This window comes from Eschrichtius robustus, chromosome 1 (assembly GCF_028021215.1).
Source record: "Eschrichtius robustus isolate mEscRob2 chromosome 1, mEscRob2.pri, whole genome shotgun sequence".
NCBI lineage: Eukaryota > Metazoa > Chordata > Mammalia > Artiodactyla > Eschrichtiidae > Eschrichtius > Eschrichtius robustus.
The window spans coordinates 156,467,208-156,486,319 of record NC_090824.1 but is presented as its reverse complement, the minus strand read 5'-3'; the positions used below and the strand labels follow the sequence as shown (position 1 = coordinate 156,486,319).

General features: G+C 58.7%; 1 protein-coding gene across 2 annotated transcripts in view; it reads right to left on the bottom strand.

The window, feature by feature from the left end:
• Nucleotides 1-279: 279 nt before the first annotated feature.
• Nucleotides 280-19,112, bottom strand: part of RGMA (repulsive guidance molecule BMP co-receptor a) — a 44,651-nt gene continuing 25,818 nt past the window's right edge. For both annotated transcript variants that reach the window (XM_068557139.1, XM_068557150.1), the window contains exons 3-4: nucleotides 10,287-10,804; nucleotides 280-2,688 (exon numbers count right to left, since the gene is read on the bottom strand). In XM_068557139.1, coding sequence (XP_068413240.1) covers nucleotides 1,972-2,688; nucleotides 10,287-10,804 — 1,235 coding nt within the window. In that variant the 3' untranslated portion in view covers nucleotides 280-1,971. The remainder of the gene's footprint in view (nucleotides 2,689-10,286; nucleotides 10,805-19,112) is intronic.

The following is a 19,112-nucleotide window of genomic DNA, read 5'->3' as shown; positions in this document are numbered from 1 at the left end:
CTTCGCGAGGGAACCTGGACCCCTCAAGCCCCAAAGGCAGCTCATCGCAAGGAGAAAAAGTAATTTTAGAGAAGCAGGGGGCTTCGGTTGTTTAATTGCTTCTCCTTCTGCACGCATTCACAACACTCAACTCACACACATGTGCGTGCGCGCTGCCCGCTCCCCTTTCCCTGGTACATACACTGTAAGGGGGCAGCCACTACCAAAGTCAACCCTCCACCCCGAAAGGAACCAAAGTCTGCTCAGAAAACAAACTCCAACACGTAGTCCAAAAGAAAGTAACAAAACAAAACAAAAATCCCAAACTTTACTTGCATTTAGCCATTAATAAATAATTTACAGTATGTACACGCGGTGACACCCCACACAGGTCGCAGACACGGGACACAGTGAGGGGCCCCCACTTCCAAGCAGAACGTGATCAAACACAACGAAAATAAAGTGCTTCACTTTTTACTTCCAACATAGGGACCATCTAAAAACCAGCAGGGAGGGGCCGGGGCTGCGCCTCCCACCCACCTGCCCGCCTAGCCCACAGCTTGGCAGAGAGAGGGAACCTCTCGGAGGGGGAGGCAGGGACCAGTCCGCAGCCTCCCGGGCCAGTGTATGAGAGGTCCCTGGGCAACAGCAGAGGGGCGGTCGGGGATGTGGTGGGCGGGCAGGGACAGTGGGGCCTGCGGGGCTTCTGGGAGGATCGCCCTCTGGGGCACGGCCGCACCTTTAGGAGTGGAGCCCAGCTCGGTGCTGGTGCCCGGGGTTCTCTGAAACAGCAGCAGAGGTGGGACTGGTTCGGGGCTCCTCGGATGGGCAGCTTGGCTGACATGAGGTGGGAAAGTCTCCTGGCTGTGTGGCCACGGGGCTTAAGAGAAAGGCCTAGAAGGAGGAGATCCTGCCAGGGATGCTAAGGGCTGAGATACCTTCCAGGCCCTGCTCCTTTCCCCAGAATGCAGACCTGGGTGGACAGGGCAGGGAGCAGGGCTCTGGGGGGCCAGGTGAGGAGAAAGCAGAGGATCAGGGCAGGCCAGCTGGCCCCGTCCACCAAGTCTCCAGCCCGCACCCTGTGGCCTCAGCTCCCCTGCTCACCGCCTCTTGCCACCTGCTGGGGAGGAAGGAACAGAAATCAAGGGGGTAGCTCTCTGTTTAGACATTTAGAAGCAAAGACGTGACTTCCAAAGAACAGTGGGGACCGGGGGACAGGAGGACGGGCAGTGGGGGAAGGCGCCAGAGCAGGCATTGCCCAGAGCACGTGCCAACGACACGTGTCATCCCCCACCTGCGGGGCCTGGTAACTGGGACCTGAACCCGTGCCCAGCCAGGGTGCACACGGTGGTCTCTCCTTGGCGCGCAGGGAGGCCACAGGCGGGAAGGCACCTGGAGGGCACAACTTTTTGGCCAAAGGGTTACATTAGTTTTCTAAAGATGCCAAGCAGCACCCCGGGGGTGTCCTAAAGCCCAAGAGGAAAGGATGCCCTGCCCAGGGGTCCAGCCTCAAGGCTGCCTCGGGCCCCCCGGCTTTGTGTGTGCGAGTGTGTATGAGTGTGTGTGCGTGGGGTGGGCGCAGGTGGCCCGGGATGCGCGTGCAGCAGTCAGCCGGGCCTGTTTCAGTGCATTGCAGGGGTGAGGGCAGGTCGACTCTGCCCACGCCCAGTGTCTCTGTTGGGGTGAGGGCTTAGGCCTGAGGGGCTCTGATTTGCACATTCACACGGCGGGGCGGGCGGAGAGGGGCAGCTCTCCCTCTGCACAGCTCTATGTCACAAACGTCACAGCACCAGTCACCACAACCTTGTCCCGGGCCCCGGGGGAGGGGAGCGGACGTCCCACGCCCCCAGCCCTTGCCAGCAGGCAGCCCAAGGCAGCTCGGAGGTACGCGGCCGCCGGGGCTCCTGACCCCTGCAGGGACCACGGGGCCACCGGGAGGCCACCGGCCCTCGTGCAGCCGCCGACCAGTTCGGGGACGCCTCGCTCTCGGTCCTAGGCGGCCTCCAGGAGCACAGGGAACAGGGACAGGAGTAGAAGGCTGCCGAGGAGGGGCCAGTGGGCCGGGGGCAGCCCTGCGGCAGCCGCCCGGCCCGGCGGCTCCCGAGTCCTCTCGTACAGGTGCAGCTTGTCCTTGTTGGAGTGGAGCATCTTGACGTCCTCCAGGGCGTAGTAGGCGGCCAGCGTGAAGTTCACGTCTCCTGTGGTGAGCAGGTCGAAGACGCAGGCCTGGTAGTAGAGGTCCTCCACGGGCAGCTTCTCCTTGCACTTGGCCACGGCCGTCTCGTATGGGAAGGTGTCGGGGGCTGAGGGGGCGGGGCTGGCGGCTGGTAGCCTGCGGGCGCCGGGGCCCTTGGCGCCGGCTCGGAAGGCCTGGAAGTCGATCTGCTGGTTGAGGGGGCAGCCCCTCAGGCAGAGGTAGAGGCCCTGGCTGTCCCGGTCTTCCACGGCGTTGACCACCTCCTCGGGCATGCGGACCGCGAAAGTCAGGTAGCCACCCACCTGGCGGACCACGATGGTGGTGCCGATGTACTTGGCCTGGATCTCCACGTGCTGGCCCGACACCTTCTCGGTGATCTTCAGGCTGTTGGCCCCGTGCTTGTCGCCGCCGTTCTTGGAGCCGTCGGCGAAGGCGGCAGGGAGCTCGTCCATCTCGGCCTGGTACACCTTCTGGTCCACGCACTCCTGGAAGTTCTTGAAGATGATGGTGAGCTGCGGGGCAAGGGGGCAAAGAGAGGGGGTGAGGCGGTGCCGGGAACTGTGGAGGGGACAAGGCCCAGCCCCATACTTACAACGCTCTGGACTGAGCGGAGGGATGGCAAGAGCCCCCAGGATGTCCCAGACCGCCCCTTCCCCACTGTGGTCACTGTTTAGTGCCACCTGCCCTATTATGCATTTAATAGTTTTAAAACAATTTGCATTTTTGCTTAAAAATTTTTTTGACTTAAAAAGGGAACTTTATACTCCTCTCCTAAACAGAAAACCAGCTCATTTACTATATACAGAGAGGAACCATAAAAAGAAAAGCATGGCTAATTAAACACGAAAGGTCGTTATCCACTGTAGTAGGCTGAAGAATGGCCTCCAAGATGTCAGGCGCTAATCCCTGGAACCTGTAAATGTTACCTTATATGACAAATGGCATCTTGCAGTTGGGATTAGGTTAAGGATACTGAGGTGGAGAAATTATTCCTGGTGGGCCCTAAATGTAATTACATGTGTCCTCATAAGATGGAGGCAGAGGGAGACCTGACGGCAGAAGAGAAGGCGGGGTTTCCACAGAGGCAGAGACCAGAGGGATGTGGCCACAAGTTGAAGGATGCTGGCCACAAGTCGAAGAAGCAACGAACAGACTCTCTCCTGAAGCCTCCAGAAGGACTGGTCCTGCTGACACCTTGATGCTAGCCCCTTAAGACTCATTTCAGACTTTTCCCCTTCAGAGGTATGAGAATAAATTTCTGTTTGTTTGAATCACTTAGTTTTGTGGTACTTGTTACAGCAGCAATAGGAAACGAATATGGACCACAACCAAAGCACCATAAGCCACAGGCTGAACATAACAGCAGGTAGAAGAGACTGATGTTCCAAGAAAGAACGGGCAGGCAAAATCCATGCAGGCAGGCAGGCAGAGGTCAGCAGAGGCCACCGCAGCAGGGCTGCCCTGAGGGGTCTCCCAGCCAGGCCTTGGCAGTAGCAGGAGGAAGAGGGAGGGGAGGGATGTGCTGGTCAGCAAAAGGGAGACGGGGGCTCCAGGTTAACGGGCAGCCCTGGCCAGGGGAGCAGCGAGGCGCATTTCTGCTGGAGCCTGCAGCCGGGGTGAGGGGCTGCGCTGAGCTACTGGAGGAGCAGAGGGCTAAGCGGCTCCATCACTAACCGTCCTCCTGAGAACCACAGATACAGGCACACTCGCTGCATATATTACTTCTGGGCCTGTGCGGCGCTGCAGGGAAGGTGACATTACCTCGGATTTACAGACGAGGAAATTCGGGTTCAGAAAGTAGAGTGACTTGCCCAAGGTCACACAGCCAGCAAGAGGCAGAGCTGGGATTAGGCCCTTGGTTTCCAGCAAGAGGCAGAGCTGGGATTAGGCTCTTGGTTTCCAGTCCCTGGGCATTTTTGGTCAAAAAGTCACAGGGTGGGGGGCCTGGGAGAAGGACAAGAGACAAACAGTCCGGGGAGTGATGTGTTTCCCCTGTCACCCTGGGTGAGATGTCCGGCTGTTCTTTCCTCTGTAACCCTAACCAGGAAGATGGGGTGGAGACAAGAGTGAAACTGGGAAACTCGCCTCCGCGCCGTTCCTCCTGGACTCTCAGCCTGAAGCCAGGGAGGGAGGCGGGGCGATGGGGGCAAGATGGTGCCCAGGCATCTTGGGAACCTCCCGCTAAAAGCACCCCCCCCCCCACCCGGCCCCAACCTCTTCACGGCCCCCAGCCACCATTCCCAGGCCCTCTCCCCTCATCCCCGCCACCAAGCCTGGAGAAGGGCCTCACCGGCTGGGGTCCACACCTCCTCATAACGTCTGTAGGCCGAAGGGGCTCTAGCAAAGGGCGGGGGGCTGCTGACGACATGTACGGTCGGCCGTGGCTGAATTCTCTGCCTGGGCACCCCGGGGGGACGTGGCAGTTGAGGGGCATGACGATGGCCTGGACAGCTCTCGGGGTTGAGGGCAATGCGGCAAAGCACTAGGGGAATTTCTGGCCGAACAGTGGGTGTATGTATGACAAAGGCGAGGCCCCAGACCTGCTAGAAACCAAAGAGGAAACCCAGAGCAGCTCTGATGGGGAAGGGAAGGCGGGGAGAGCTGCCGCAGGACCTCAGCTCAGGCAGGAGGGTCAGGGAGAGGCCGGCCAAGACAGGCGGGGGCGGGGTGGGGAGGTGCCTGTGGGGCACAGGCCAGGGAGTGTGTCTGTCTGCAGTTCCGGGGTGGCTGGGGACACAGCCAGGAGGGGGAAGCCGGCAGGGGGTGGCCTTGGCTGGGGGTCCCAGGAGCAGGTGCTGAGAGGCCTGAGGACTGGAGAGGGGCAGCCTAGGGGCTGCAGAAAGTTCTAGAGCAAACCCACAAAGTCGCAAGAGCTGGGCTGGAGGTGTTGCCGGCTCTGTTTCACCGCTGCTCTGCGTGTCCCCTCACGCCAGTGTAAAGCTCAGGGGTGACCAGGCAGGGAGTGTACGAGGGGCCCCCAGAGGGAACACAGAGAAGACCCCAGCCCTTCTCACCCCGTTCCTGAGAGATGTAAGGATGAGAGGAAGTCCGAGAGGGGCAGGCCACAGTATGACTTTTGGGAACTCTGGGGCACCTGGGCCTTCCTGGGTCCCTTCCTCCATCAGAAACATTAAAAACTACACTTGTGGCTGAGATTGGGATTGACATATACACGCTACTATATATACAACAGATGACTAATAAGGACCTACTGTGTAGCACATGGAACTCAATACTCTGTAATGACCTATATGGAAAAAGAATCTAAAAAAGAGTGGACATATGTATAACTGACTCACTTTGCTGTACACCTGAACCTAACACAACATTGTAAATCAACTATACACCAGCAAAAATTCTTTTAAAAAAAGCCGCTACATTTTGGGACTGCACTGGTGTAAAGACTAATATAGTCTAGGTTGGATCGTGTTGGTTTTTTCCTTCTGACTTTAAAAGGAAAGAAAGCCTTCTCGTGGGCCCTAGAAGTCTTGGGGCCAAGGCACCGCGCCTGTGGGGCCTGACGGGTGTGCAGGGGGCACTCTGTGCGGTCTTCATGGGACACGAGGAGGGGCTGGTGCTCTGAGGTCGAGAGCCAGAGGCCCTGCCAGAGGCCCTGCCAGAGGCCACAGCGGGCTACAGCGGGAGGCCTGCGTGCACAGCTCCCTGAGCCCGGGGCTCTGCTTCCCCGTCTCCTCCCTGGAGGTCACAGGCTGGTCCCGGGACGTGGCTCTTCTGCTTCGCTGTGGGATGTCCAAGGTGGCTGCAGCCCCTCCATCCTGCCCCTAGCCCCACGCATCATCGAACCCCATGAAACTGCCGCTCCTCCACTGCCCAGACCTATAAAAGTGGCGACTTCACAGGGATCCACCTCCTGCTGCTTCCTCTCTCCATCCTAGGCTCCTGCCTTGATGAGGCCGCCTGCCTGCCTGCCTGCCTGCCTGCCTGCCTGCGGGGGGCCGGGAGGTGGGCCAGCCGGGGTGGTCTGGGCAGTGGGTGGTCCTGCCATGGGGGGAGGGGCGTGCAAGGAGGGGCTCTGGTGTCCCTGCCTGGTGTGCAGGGCCACACAGACACACAGACACTGGGGGTGGGGGAGTAGGGGGGTGGCTTTCCCAGTGCCATCAGCCTCCCTGGAACAGGAAAGGCTGGTTTCGCTCTAACCGCCATCTCTTGCGGAGACAGTCTCCTGGAAGGCTGACAGGCTGCTTGACTCTTCTTGGCACCGGTGCCAGGGCCTCAACCACAAGGAACAGCATGAAGGGGGCCTGTCGAGAGCCGGGCGGCTCACTGCCCACACGGCTGCAGGCGTGGCTGCCACTCCTGCCTCTGCCGCCCCCCTTCCCCCAGGGGCTCGCGCCCTCTCCACCGCTGGGCACAGGGCGGAGCCCGAGTGTCATCAGAACTATTCATGGAGCGCCAACTGTGTGCCAGGCCTGGGGCTGGGGGCTGTGTCCACGTGAGGGGAGGAAACAGCCCAAGACCCCTGTCCTCACGGTGCTCACGCTGCGGGGGTGGAAGGTGATGTCACAGACTAAGCGGATGAAGGATGCCGTGTGATGGTATGCAAGTGCAACGGGGAACCTGCAAGGGGGCCGCCGTGGGGGGAGGCACCGAGACCCGAGCTCCTCTCCTCCCTGAGGCTCAACACGGGGTGCCACCAGCGCAGCCAGAAAGAGGAAGACAGAGCAGGGGGCAGGCATGGGAGGCAGTCCCACAGGAACAGGAAGTTGAAATGTCAGCTTGGGCTGGAAAACACTAGATCTCGACCCTCCACAAGAACAGAGGGCTAGGCAGGGTTGGATAATGAGAGTGCTGTGCTCCTGGACAAGGCACCACGGCTGAGAGGAGTCGGGAATCACAAAAGCCCAGGTCCCACCGCCTCGGGGATAAAAGCCCACACTCTGCCTGGCTCTGCTGCTGCCCGCTCCCGTCCTGTGCTTCGGGGGCAAGCTCAGGGCAAGGGCAGGCAGGAGGCCTTCCCCAGCGCTCTGTGTAGAGCCAGTCCCCCGCCCCAAGACCCTCAGCATCCTGCTGCCCCAGCACCCATCACCAGCATCCCGTGGCTGATCTCTGTGCTGCACTATTAGCCTGGGAGCTGCCGAGACGTAGGCGTCGCCGAGCACAGAGGCTGGCACAGAAGAGCTGTTTGGTCAGTGTTTTCTGAATCAGCGAAGGAGCAAACACACCTGAGTAATGGAGGCCCAAGAGAACAGGCCGAGGCAGGCCGAGGGCACTGGGGAACCAGCCACCGATGTCTCTCACCCGGGGACCATGAGACCCCAGTCGGCCCTGAGGCCTGAGACTGGCTAGGCCACAGACACGGAGTCTGTCACTGCCCGGCCTCCAGCAGAGCCTTGTGCTGCCTCCTGGCTGATGGGGAGATAAGAGAGGGCTGCTGAAGCTCTTCACCTGCTGGGAAGATCAAGGTGGCCCTAGGTCACCGCAGAAATGGGCTGGCTTGATCAAGGGGCTCTGCTGCAGAGCCCCAGACCCTTCTGGAAGCTTCATGCTGGGACAGGAAGGGAGGCACTCCCATGCCTGCTTGGGCAGTTCTGCTGGCCACAGCACCCAGCAGTGAGCCTGAAACAGAGTGAGCATTTGAAAAATGTGGGCTAAGTGAATGGATGGAATACAAGAACAAATGAATGAATGAATGAGTGAATGCATAAGCCATTTGGTTTGTGGACGGCCTCGCTGAGCTCAGGGTCCCACTGTGTGCCAATAGAGAGCCGAGGGTGGTATCCAGGGGTTCTAAGCCCAGGCACCTCACCCCGGCCTGCAGGACCCACTAGTATGTGACCCAAAAGCTCCTTCTCTAGCTTTCACCCCCAGTCAAAGGGGCCAGCAAGCCCCCCTTGCTGGTCACTAACCACAATTCCTCCCAGGTCTGTTATCACATCTGATGCTTACACCACCCTGGTCAGGAGGGGTAGGCCTCCTGAGGTCCACAGCTCTCTCACACCCTCAGACCTCCTGTGCGCCCCCTGCCAGCTTGGGACAGGGAGGCGGGGTCCCCCTTCCACAGTGTGTTTGCTGCTGGATTTAGAAGCCGCAGCCTCAGGCTCTAGGCATTCATTTATCTTGGCTCTAGGGAGGGAGGCGGGTAGGTGAAGGGGCTGCAGAGAAGGCGGCCGGCACCTTGATTCAGGCCCCCCCCCCCTTAGTCTGTGGAGGGCTGAGAGGGGGGAGGGGGAGGAGGGAGCCCTGGCCGCAATTTGCTGCCCACTAGGCTTCATGGCCTGGTGCCAAAGGCCTGTAAGAGCATCCATGGGGCTAAGGCCTGCTTGTTTCCTACCCAGCAGCTGGTCCCAGGAAGAGACCCCTGTGGGCATGCAAGGGCCACCGGAGCAGAGGGAGGTGGCAGGAATTTTCCTGGCTGCCAGGTCACCTCAGTGCCCTCCTCTGGGGCACGGAGGGACGAGAAGGAACAGAAACGCCCTTGTGGGCCAGCCTGGCACTGCCCCACACACTGCCTTGCAACGTGCTCTTCCTGGGAAAACAGACCTGCTGCCAAACCGGAAACCCCAGGGGCTCTGGTGGCCCAGGCCCCGGCGAGGTAGAGGTGTCCCCACGGCCTGGACTCTGGTCATCCACCAGCCTCCTGGACCGGAGACCACGTTCTCCGGCTGAGTCTGAATGTGAGCTCACGGGAGACCCTCCTGGAAAAACGGGAGGGAGAATCTGGAGTGGACAGGAATGTCCCATTGCCTGGGCCACGGGCCACATCATGGCTGCCTCTGGCTGTGGCTCTGTGAGCAGGACTTGAGTCCTGCCACCCAGACACTGAAGCCTCCTTGGGTCAGAAGATGATTGGCTCTCGGTGGCCTCCGGGGCTCCAGATGGGAACCTCCTTTCCTGGCAGTGAGAACACGCTGGGCTCTGGAGTCCCCCGGCTCCGGTGAAATCCCAGCTTGGTTCCCAGCCGAATACACTTTGGGTGGGGAGGCCACTTTCCCTCTTAGAGCCTCAGGTTCTGGATGCGTTAAATGGAGCTGCTCTGGACAGACGGGCTGCATGGGTGGCCCTGGGGGTGCTCAGTGGGCTGATGCCCTGTCCTCACTTGTTCCATCTTCCCTGTGCCCAGACACCACGGCCCTCTCTGCTCTGAGGCTGCAGCCTTACTGTGTTGGTGTGGGACAGAGACAAAGGGCAGGATGGTACCCTGCAGCCCCGACTGGCCCCAGCAGCACCCAGCAGCCGTGGCCTCCAACCAGTGTCCTCAGCGCCCTCCATGCCCCAGAATCACTGGGGGCTTTAAAAAAAGAACACATCTGACCCCCACCCAGAGATGTGGTGTCAGAGCAGCCTGGGGGGCCCAGAACCACTATCTTCTAAAATCCGCTCAGTTCGTAAATGTGCAGCCACAATGAGAACCCCTGGGCAGGACCGTCACCTCCAGGAGGCTGTTGGCTCCGCTTGTCTGGGGCGGGGTTTGACTCCCACTGGACAGTAAGCTCCGTGATGGTAACGACAGAAACAAACCTGCATAGCGGCTCCTCTTTATTGGGATTTAACACTGGAGTTCTACGAAAATATAGTTTGGGGCAAGAGAAGACTATCCCAGAAGTTTGAAACTGAATGCTCTGGGAGCGTTTTTAAACTTTCTGGACTATTAACTCTAGTAAGCAATCCATCTTACTTATAGCTAGACCCAACGTGCACACACATGAACAAACGCACACAACAGAAACTAAGTTTCCTAAACGTTTACTCTTGCACTTGGAAAGCATTCACAAACTGCCTTAATATAGGCTAGGTTTGGCTATCCTGTTCTACCCTGCGCCCCCCAACCCAGACCCACCCCCAAACTATGCTTGTGTGCTAGCTTCTGACGCCAGAATGCTGATTTCAAAGACCCCTAGTGGACGGTGTACAGCAGCAGTTTGAGGAACACCGCACTCTGGGCAAAGGGCAGAGGTGGCTCCAGGGTGGTTCACCTGATGGCCAAGAATGTCCAGAACATTCCTTCCTAAATAATTTGCTCAGTTACCGACAAGAGGAACATGGCGGGTCAGGGAGTGTCTGGGTCGGGGGTTGGAAAGTCTGGGCCCTCCTGACGGCAGGGCCTGGTGCCGTGACCCGCCTCACCACCCCCAGCCCCCCTCCCCCGTACCTTGCTGGTGGCGGTGGCGGCTGAGCCGGGCAGCACCGGTGTGTTGGTGACCTGCACGTTTAGGTAATTATTGTCGATGAGCGGCCAGGCGCCCTGCACCTTGCAGGTCTGGAAACGGTCTGTGAAAGTCCGGAGGTGCGGGTCCCCGAAGAGGCCGCAGTGCGTGTAGTTGGGGGCGGCCGCGCGATTGTGGAAGCTCTTCTCGTAGTGGCAGATCTCGGGGCTGTCCGAGCGCTCCTGGCTGTCTCCCGGCGGCGGCGGCAGCGTGCGCAGGTGCGGCTGCGACGTGGGGCCATCCTTGGAGCAGTTGTGCTGGCTCATGAGGTCCTCGATGCCATGGACGGCAGAGTGGTAGGCCAGGTCGCCCCGGCAGGTGCGGGCCGTGCGCCGCGTGCACAGGGCGTAGGTGCGCAGCGCCGCGCAGAACTCGGGGGCGTCGTCCGGGGCCGGCGCGTGGCTGCCCGCCGTGGCGCTCCAGAACTCAGAGTTGCACTTGAGGATCTTGCACGAGGAGGTGGCTGCGGATACAGGAAGGGAGGCGCTGTCACGTTGGGAGTAGTGAGCCCAGGCCTCCTCCACCCCCGTGGGCCAGGGCTGCGGGGCACGTGCAAGGGACAAAGAACGCCTCATCTCAGACATTGCAAGAGTTCCTGCAGGCACGGAATCTGCCTTTCCCACTTTCCCGATTCTTCTGCGCAGCCGTAATGACCCTGAGTGGCTAGGGCTGCGGACCTGCAGGCTGAAAGGCCTGGCGGAGGACTACCGGAGCCCCCCCCCCACCCCCAGCCCCCCCGCCGCAAGCTCTCCGCCCACCCTTGGGCCTTTGGCGTCTGTTGACACTTTCACAACTACCGCCAAGAATTTTGGCACAGCAACAGAAATCTGGCAGGGAATTAAGCCCCACTATTATGTGTTCTGATCTCTGCCACTGTGTGACTTTGTACAAATCACTTTAACTTCTCTGTGCCTCATTTTACCTATCTAGAAAATGGGGTAGTATAGTATCTACCCTATGAGGTTGCTGAAAGTGTTAAAGGACTTATCCCGGCACCGGGCACAGAGCAGAAGCTCAATGAATGTTGGCTAGTGTGATTATTAGCCCTGGTCACAGAGGGCCTGGTTCTGTCACTTTGTCTGCAGATGAAGGGCAGCTTCCCTCTTGGTCTCCGTAGCTCCATCCCCCATTATCCTGCTCAGGAGAGCAAGCTGGGAGGCAACTGAGTGGTAACCTTGGATCTGCTCTAATTCATGTTTTTTTTTTTTTTTTTTTTTTTTTTAAGGTCACTTACAAGCTTTGAGACCTTAGTGATAATTAGCTACAGATAATTATCATGCCTGAGAACTGTGACTTCAACACACCTGCATCTTATACCTAGACACATGGAACCTGCCCTTTCCCGGCCTCCTGGATTCCTCTGCACAGCCCGTAGTGACCAGAAGTGGCAGCAGGAGGGACGTTTCTACACAGGCTTCCAGGTGCAAAGGGGCCAGCAGACCAGCTGCGAGGTCCAGCCTTTGGTGTCTCAGCCCAATCAACAGAGGGGAAGGAGGTGCTTGGCTCCAGCCACTCCTGGCTGGGCCACTAATCTGGCTCTTAACCTTGGAAAAGTCAGTTTACTTCTCTGTTACTGGCTTTTTACCTATAAAATCAAGTTGTGCCTAAAAGCAGGGACAGAAGTATATGAGGGCAGGCTAGCAAAAGAACCATCCAGGCGGCTGCCCTGTGTGGCCCTGGTCTGTGCTGCCAGGCCCCGTACCTGGACGCCTGGGCCACCTAGCTCATGGAGCTCTCCCACCTCTGCAGGTGCGGGTGCTGTTCTCCTGGAGCTGATGTGACTTGCCCCAAGTTACACATCTGGTAAACACGGTGCTCGTCCTAAAATTCAGGCTTTTCCCCTAACTTGACCTGTATTTGTCACACCTCTGGTACAACAAGGTCATTTCAGGAGGTATCTGGGTGAGCATTTTTCTTTTCACTTGAGAAGTCACATATTTAAATATGTATTAGGAAAAATAAAACAGATTTGATAGAAGAGCTACAGATTTCCCATTTTAAGTTGAAGAAGCATGCTGACCTAAAGCAGATCCGGTAAATGATAGGTGGTGACCGCTGTAAAGAGGGGCCCGTGCGGGGAGACCCCCTGTGTGGTCGCCCTCCCACAGAGCCATGTTCCTGGCCCAGGTCTCCTTTGAAAGGCGGCTAGAAGATTCTCTGGCCCTGCCACCTTCATGATTTCCCAACCTGTAGAAGATGCCCAAGGGCCCAACCTCCCTGTGGGCTGCAAATGCTACTGTGGCCTGAGTGGGAGACGGTACAGGGGGCCTCAAGGTGGGGGTGTGTGTGTGTGGAAAGGATGCCGTGGAAAACAAGCAGTGTGGAGGAACACAGGTCAGGGGAACTGGCCGCTGCAGCTGCCAACCCTCCACCTCTGGTCTGCGGCCTCCCCGTAATGCCCACTCCAGTAGCCTCGGTGATTACAGGTGAGCTGACCTGCCATTCTGCTTTCTCAGAATTCTGGAGATAGGCATCTCAGAGGAAACCACCCCAAAGGGACTCAGGCCTCGTGCTGAGTGGCAGCAACCTTGGCTCTGCCCCACTGCCCACTGGCCCACCAGCCCTGGGTCCCCCTCTGGCCCTCACCATGCCCAAAGGACAGAAAAGACAGTGCCCGTCCCTTTACAGCCAGACCACTGCAGCACACGCAGGGCTGTGCTGGCCTCAGCTCTCCACCAGAGCCAAGCTGGGGCAGCAGAGACTGAAGTCCCAGCTAACTGACTCTGTTCCAGGCTCAGTGGCCTGGGCCCTGCAGGCCTCACCTCATTCGGGGCCCCGGGCAGCCTCATGGGTGGGCGCTACAGCATCCCCGCCTCCCAGAGAGCAGAGCCAGGCTCAGCGAGGCTGACTTTCTTGCCTGAGGTTCCACTGTGAGGAGGAAGCAGGATGTGAATCAAGCCCCTCAGACCTGAGAGCCCAGGCCCTTGGCAGTGCCAAGACATCGGACAACCTTGGCGCATTCATGATTCCCTCCACCGGCAGCTGGGTGGTTCAAGAGCACACTCCGCCACAGGTGGGCTTCAGCCTCTCCGAGGACCCCTCCTGCGACGCTGAGAGACGGCCACCTGCCAGGAGGCCCATGGTCCACACGCTCCGCGGCGTTGCCTCCACAGACTAGTTTCCAGGGCCTGTTTCTCAGGGTGCAGCCGGGGGTGGGCAGGGGCTCGAAGGCTGGGGTCGGGATGCTGCCCAGGGCAGGGCCAGCCTGCACACAGACAGCGTGGGACGCGTTGGGGGCGTCCCACTCCCGACCCCCGTCATGCGTGGCTCTATTCCCCCCAAACGGGCGACGGGGGGTCTGCTGTCTGCACAGCCTTGACACCTGGGCTCAGAGCAGTGTCTCAGCTACAGAGCTCTCTGGTGTGTCTGTAATCCATGACCGAAATCCCACTCCGGTGCCCCAGAGGGAGTCCCTGAAGTGCTCTGGGGTCATCGAGTGGATCTGTTCCGAGCAGTGCTCCTCGAATGTGCCCACCAACCACCGGGCTCTGCCTCCGCCGGGCCCAGTGGCCCTGAGGTCTGCATCGCTGTCAAGTGCTCTGGGGGTCATTTTCTCTTCAACAGCCAGTCACAGAGGGGCCAAGTTGCCAGCCCCCCCCCGCCCGCCGCAGGTCTGGAATGTGTGAACGGGGCATCTTCTGGGGGGCGGGGGGCTGCAGGCAGAGGGGGCAGTGAGGAGACCTGCCTCCCGAGAAGCAAACCCAGCAGGGACCCAGCCGCCAACACTGAGCGGCCTGGGGCACTCAGGCTGTCAGCGCTCGGAGACAAGGCCTTTCATCTCTCTGTTCACCGTGGCTCCGCCCCTTGCTCCCCTCCGCCTCCTGAGCCACAGGTAGCAACCGGCCACCCCCAGAGGGCGCAGGGCAGCTCCGCCCACCACCGGCAGGCGGCGACAGGGGTTGCTCTCCCGCTGCCCTTGCACCCAGGGCCTCCCTCCGGCCTCCATCCCGGCGGGGCGGGGGCGGTAGAGGGGCTGAGCTTTAAGTCCTGCCAATCCCATTTCTCAACCCTCTGGAGAACATTCTCGATGCGATCGCCCAGGGCTGGGCCAAAAGTGGGGAAGTCTGAAGGCGACGCTGGTCGCGTGGGATGGCGGGCAAAGTGTGCGCCGGAGGGAGGGTGTCTGGTCCAAAGTCCCACTGTGTCCCCTATGAGTAGTTGTGGGAATTGGACTTGACCTCAGTTTCCTTATCTGTGAAGTGGAGGTAACACCCACCTCAGAGGCTGCGGAGGATTGAGGAGATGTACTTGGCATGCCTGGGACCCAGTGGGCACTCAACAAATAAGGTCCCCAACAAAGGTCTCAGAGGGGGACAGATACAACCCCCCTGTGAGGTCAGAGGTTAAAAGTCACCAGGCAGGGGATGAAAGGGCATTGGATGGGAGCCGGCCCCCTCCCTCTGCCTCTTCCCTAGTGAATCCCAGGGACTGCTCTCAGCCCTCCACCCTCCTCCTCAGGTTAGGGCCCTGGCTGGCGCTCGATCTGCCCTTCTGCCTTGACTCCGATCAGCTGGGTCTGGGCAGCTCTTCCTGCCCACTGCCCACTCACACCCAAAGGCCCAGCCCCGCAGCCCACCTGGATCAGTCCAGGACCATGATGCCTGGGGCCACATTTCCCCGATGTCCTGGGTTTCCCCAGCTGTCCCGAACCCTCGGGCCTTGCACATCTTCCTAAGGGTCTAAGAGGAACCCCAGGCGCTCTCATCATAAGGGAGAAGCTACAGATCAGGGTGGGGGAATGGTGTATAAGAGGCCACTGAGAGTAACGAGAGCTGGGACCAGAACTGGGGGAGATCCCCTCTGCCCTCTCTCCAGGTGGTAACGCAGCTCTCCCAGGCCCGTCTGCTATCATTTCCTGGGGGCCTCAGGGAAGGGTGCTGGGGATGCCAGGGCTGGACAGTCCCCACGGGTGGTAAGCCGAGGGGCCCTGACCCCCATGGAGTCATCCTGCCGCCCTGTGTTCCACTCTAGTAAATCATAGGCTGAAGGCTCCCCAACCCAGGTCAGGGACCTGAACGTAACCTGGCCCAGCATCAAAAGGAAAAGCTCTGGACTGTGGCGTCACCTGCCAAAGAGACCCCAGAGGGGCTGATTTTTATGTGCCATATCTTAAAAAAAAAAAAAAAAAAGACCTGAATTCCAGGCAGTAAACCTTGGGCTTTTCTGATGTGAGTGTTCAAGGAAGGAAGGAAGGAGAGGAAAGTCTGAGAGTCTGAAACATCTTACTGAAACTCGTGTGAGTGGGAAGAGGAAGCGAGCTTTTCTGAGCGCGGCTTCCTCGGTGCTTTCAGTGCGACAGAAGGCGGCTGGTTGCCCTGTTCCTGCCTGGCTCCTGCAGATGGCCACCTCGCCACGGTGCCACGGCAGCACATGTGCGCACAGCCAGGTGATTAAAGTTCTCCTGAGCGCCTATGTCTATCTCAGACGCTGTGTCCTCAGGCAGGGGGGCCTCTCAAGGGGCCCCTTCTGACCCTTGGTACCTGGAGCTCCACCTCAGACACCCAGGAAAATGCAAAGACCCTTGCACAGAATTTATGCTCCTTGGAAGTCTATTATGCATGTTTTGATTTGACTCAAGCCTCTTGAGACGTAGAACTTTTGGGATTAGCTACTAGGGAACAAACAGAGGAGAATCCAGAGGCTGCAAAGACAGTGGCCAGCCAGACTCACCACCAGGAAACCCGATTCCCTCCAGCGCCCCATGATGCCGGACACTTGGCTCAAAAGGTGGGGTGCAGGCTGGGACCCTGGGCAACCACCGGACCCACTCGCTCCCAACTTGTGCAGTTAGGGCCAGGGCTCCCACTTCTCTGTGCAATTGACTTTGTTAAGATCACTTTATCTAATGCTCACTTGGCGACCAAACTCCATGTTGGCTTCCCAAGGCGCACCATGGAATTTTAGAACCTGGGGCCTGAGGGATGCCACAGGTCACCAGTTTGTACCTCCAGCCAGCCCCCATGGCAGGAAATCTGCCTGCAGCATCCCTGCCCGGTGGGTGTCCGGCTTCCACTGCCATTGGAACTCTGCTGGGCAGGGCTGGCCCCTCCTGCTCTGGACAGCTCCAGCTGTGGACCCACATCTGCCCCCCAGGGAGATCCGTGGGGCTTTGGCCCTTCTCTAGAGCCACATAGAAAAGGCTCAAATGTAACCCTGCAAATACTGGGGATGGCCCCTTGGCTTCCCTGTGTCACCTTCTTTGGTCTCACCCTCTGGCCACTCCTCTCTGTGGGCCTCACTGAACTGTCAACCATCGACGCCCCAGCTAGGGTGCCACCTCCTGCCTGCAAATCCCCTGAGAATCCTCTGACTCCCACACTCTACGCTCAAAGCATCTGTGCTCCGGCACCCCACATTTGTAACCTTTCACTTCTGCAGGAGGTGGGCTCCAGACTGCCTTCCTCATGGTCTGAGATGAAGCAGAGAGAAATCACAGCCACACACGGCTTGCCTGACTTAATTCTCTTCCTTTAAATAGCAACCCAGCTCCTCTCGGAGCAGAAAGACGGGGCAGGGGGTGGGCGGCGGCAGCCAGGAGCTGGAAGCTGCAGCTGTACCAACCCAGGCAGGATGAAAATATTTATGCACCAGCGCAGCATTAGCTGCTTTCAGAGACCTCCTTTGAACTGTTAATCAAGCCCAATCTTTCAGAATAATAGCCTGATTATTACCGCCTTGTTTGCATAACAAAGAAGCCCAATAAAACTTATTTTGCCGAGCGCCACGGGGTGTGAAGGCTCGGCCCTGAGAAAGGAGTCTTAGGAATGCAGGAGCCGCTCCTCAGCCTGAACCCAGGAATAAAGACAATGCAATTTGCCACCAAGAAAGGCCCAATAGACCAATAAATTACCCTCGTGCAAAGGGATTAGATCAGGTTTCAGTTGCCGTGTAGGAGGGGTGGGGTGAGCCGGGAAAGAGAAAAACCTGCCTCTTAAAGGAGTATAAGGCTCGTTTGAAGGCAAACCCCACAGTCACGTTGGTTTTGCCCGACTCTGTGGTTTGCAGGGTAACTGCCTGGATTCATGGACTTGCTGAAGGTTCTGGACCCCACTAGGTGCCAAGCACGGTGCTTCCTGCCATTCCTGGAACAAGCCCCAGTTGGTTTCTGTGCTCAGGTGGAGTCAGCTACGCAGACCACCGGGATGCAGGGAAGAAGACACGGTTCATTTGAACACAGACTTAAGGATGGAGGCGTAGAGGGTTATCAGGGAAGCAGCCTTTCCACCAGGTCCTGAAGGGCAGTGGGATTTGACAGGTGATGCAGGGCAGAGGTCCAGAAGCCCAAGTGGCTCCAGAACAGCTGGGACTGGCCGGAGGCGAAATGCCGGATGGTTGAGAGTGTGGCCAGGAGTTTGGGGCCAGACACGAAAGCCCCGAGTGAAAGCCGGCGATGAAGCAAATGTCTTTCAGCTTCAAACTGCTTTTCTCTGCTCTGTGTGGGGCTGGGATGCAGCAAACCCCATTTCCCTGTTCACCCAGCTCCCTGTTAGATTCTACCACCAGGGAGCCCTAGACGAGGCCCAGCCAGGTTAAGCTTAGCACCACCACCCAGCCCTGGCCCTTCTTCCCCTCCAGCCGCTGGTGGTGCTGCTGTGAAGCGGCCAGACCAGCCAGGCAGCGGCCCTCCTCAGAGCCCTGGGCCCCCAAGGTCCTCTTCCCTTTGTCCCTCCAGCCCCAGAAGTGGAAGTCGCTTCCTGCAACTCTGTGTGTGCCTCCGTGGTCCCTTGTGGCCTCTTCCGTCCCCCCACACCCATCTAGACACAATCCCCTATATTAGGTTCCCTCTGTGGCAATACCCATGTGGCTTCTGTTTTCCTGACTGGACCCCGATACGCCAGCCTAAGGATTTCAGACCAGATCCCGCTGACCGTGGGGAGCCCGCTGGATAATTTTCAGTAAGTACATGGCATGATGAGAACACTATTTTAGGAAGTGGCATAACATTAAGAGGCGATGGCTTTAATTAGGATAGAAGCAGGCAGAGCAGAGGGAGAGCAGCTTCAAAGAGAATTCACTGCACAGCCTCTGTGGAAGGAGCAGCACAGAGGCCGCCCCCTCCCCCCAGGTCACCTGTCCTCACTGCCCACCTGTCCCAGGCAGCGCCGATGCTGGGGCTCGCCTCTTAGCAACGAGTTGGGATGTGGGTCCCAAAAGAGGTGGGAAACGTGCTTGCGCCCAGTGGGAGACCCAGGCTGGGCACCGGCAGCAGAAACAGCGGACCACTCTCCACCCTCTCCTGTCCCTTAGCACCGAAGCTGGGAGGGAACAGTGGATGGATCTAGCGCCAGAATTTGGCAAGCTCTTGCCCGGGCAGTGTTCTGGAGTCTCTTTGCTTGAGAGGTGCCTGTGGCTGCCGGGTTTGTGTTGCTCCATCCAGGTGTCTGGCGTCACATACCGAGAGGAACACACCCAGGTGAGGGACTGGAGTTTTCACCAGGTGCAGCAGACCCTACCTGACTTAACCCACAAGCAGCCAGAATCAATCAGCTTTCCTCAAAGGCATTCCTCCCAGTTCAGCCCAAGAATGTTTCAAGGAACCGACCTAGCCCGTGACTCCAAAGTGTCTCTTGCCCCTTGAGAGCGCTGGGAGTTTTCTCAGGGGCTTCCTCCAGGGACCTGCCTACCCGAGAAGAAAGCCCGGGGCAGGAGGAAGCTTCTCAGAGAACCTGCACTGGCTTAGGGAGTGGAGGAGGGGAGATGGGGGAGCAGTGGTTAACTCACTGCTAAGTGTGGGCAGAGGTGGCCGAGTGCCACTCACCAAGCTGAGGCAG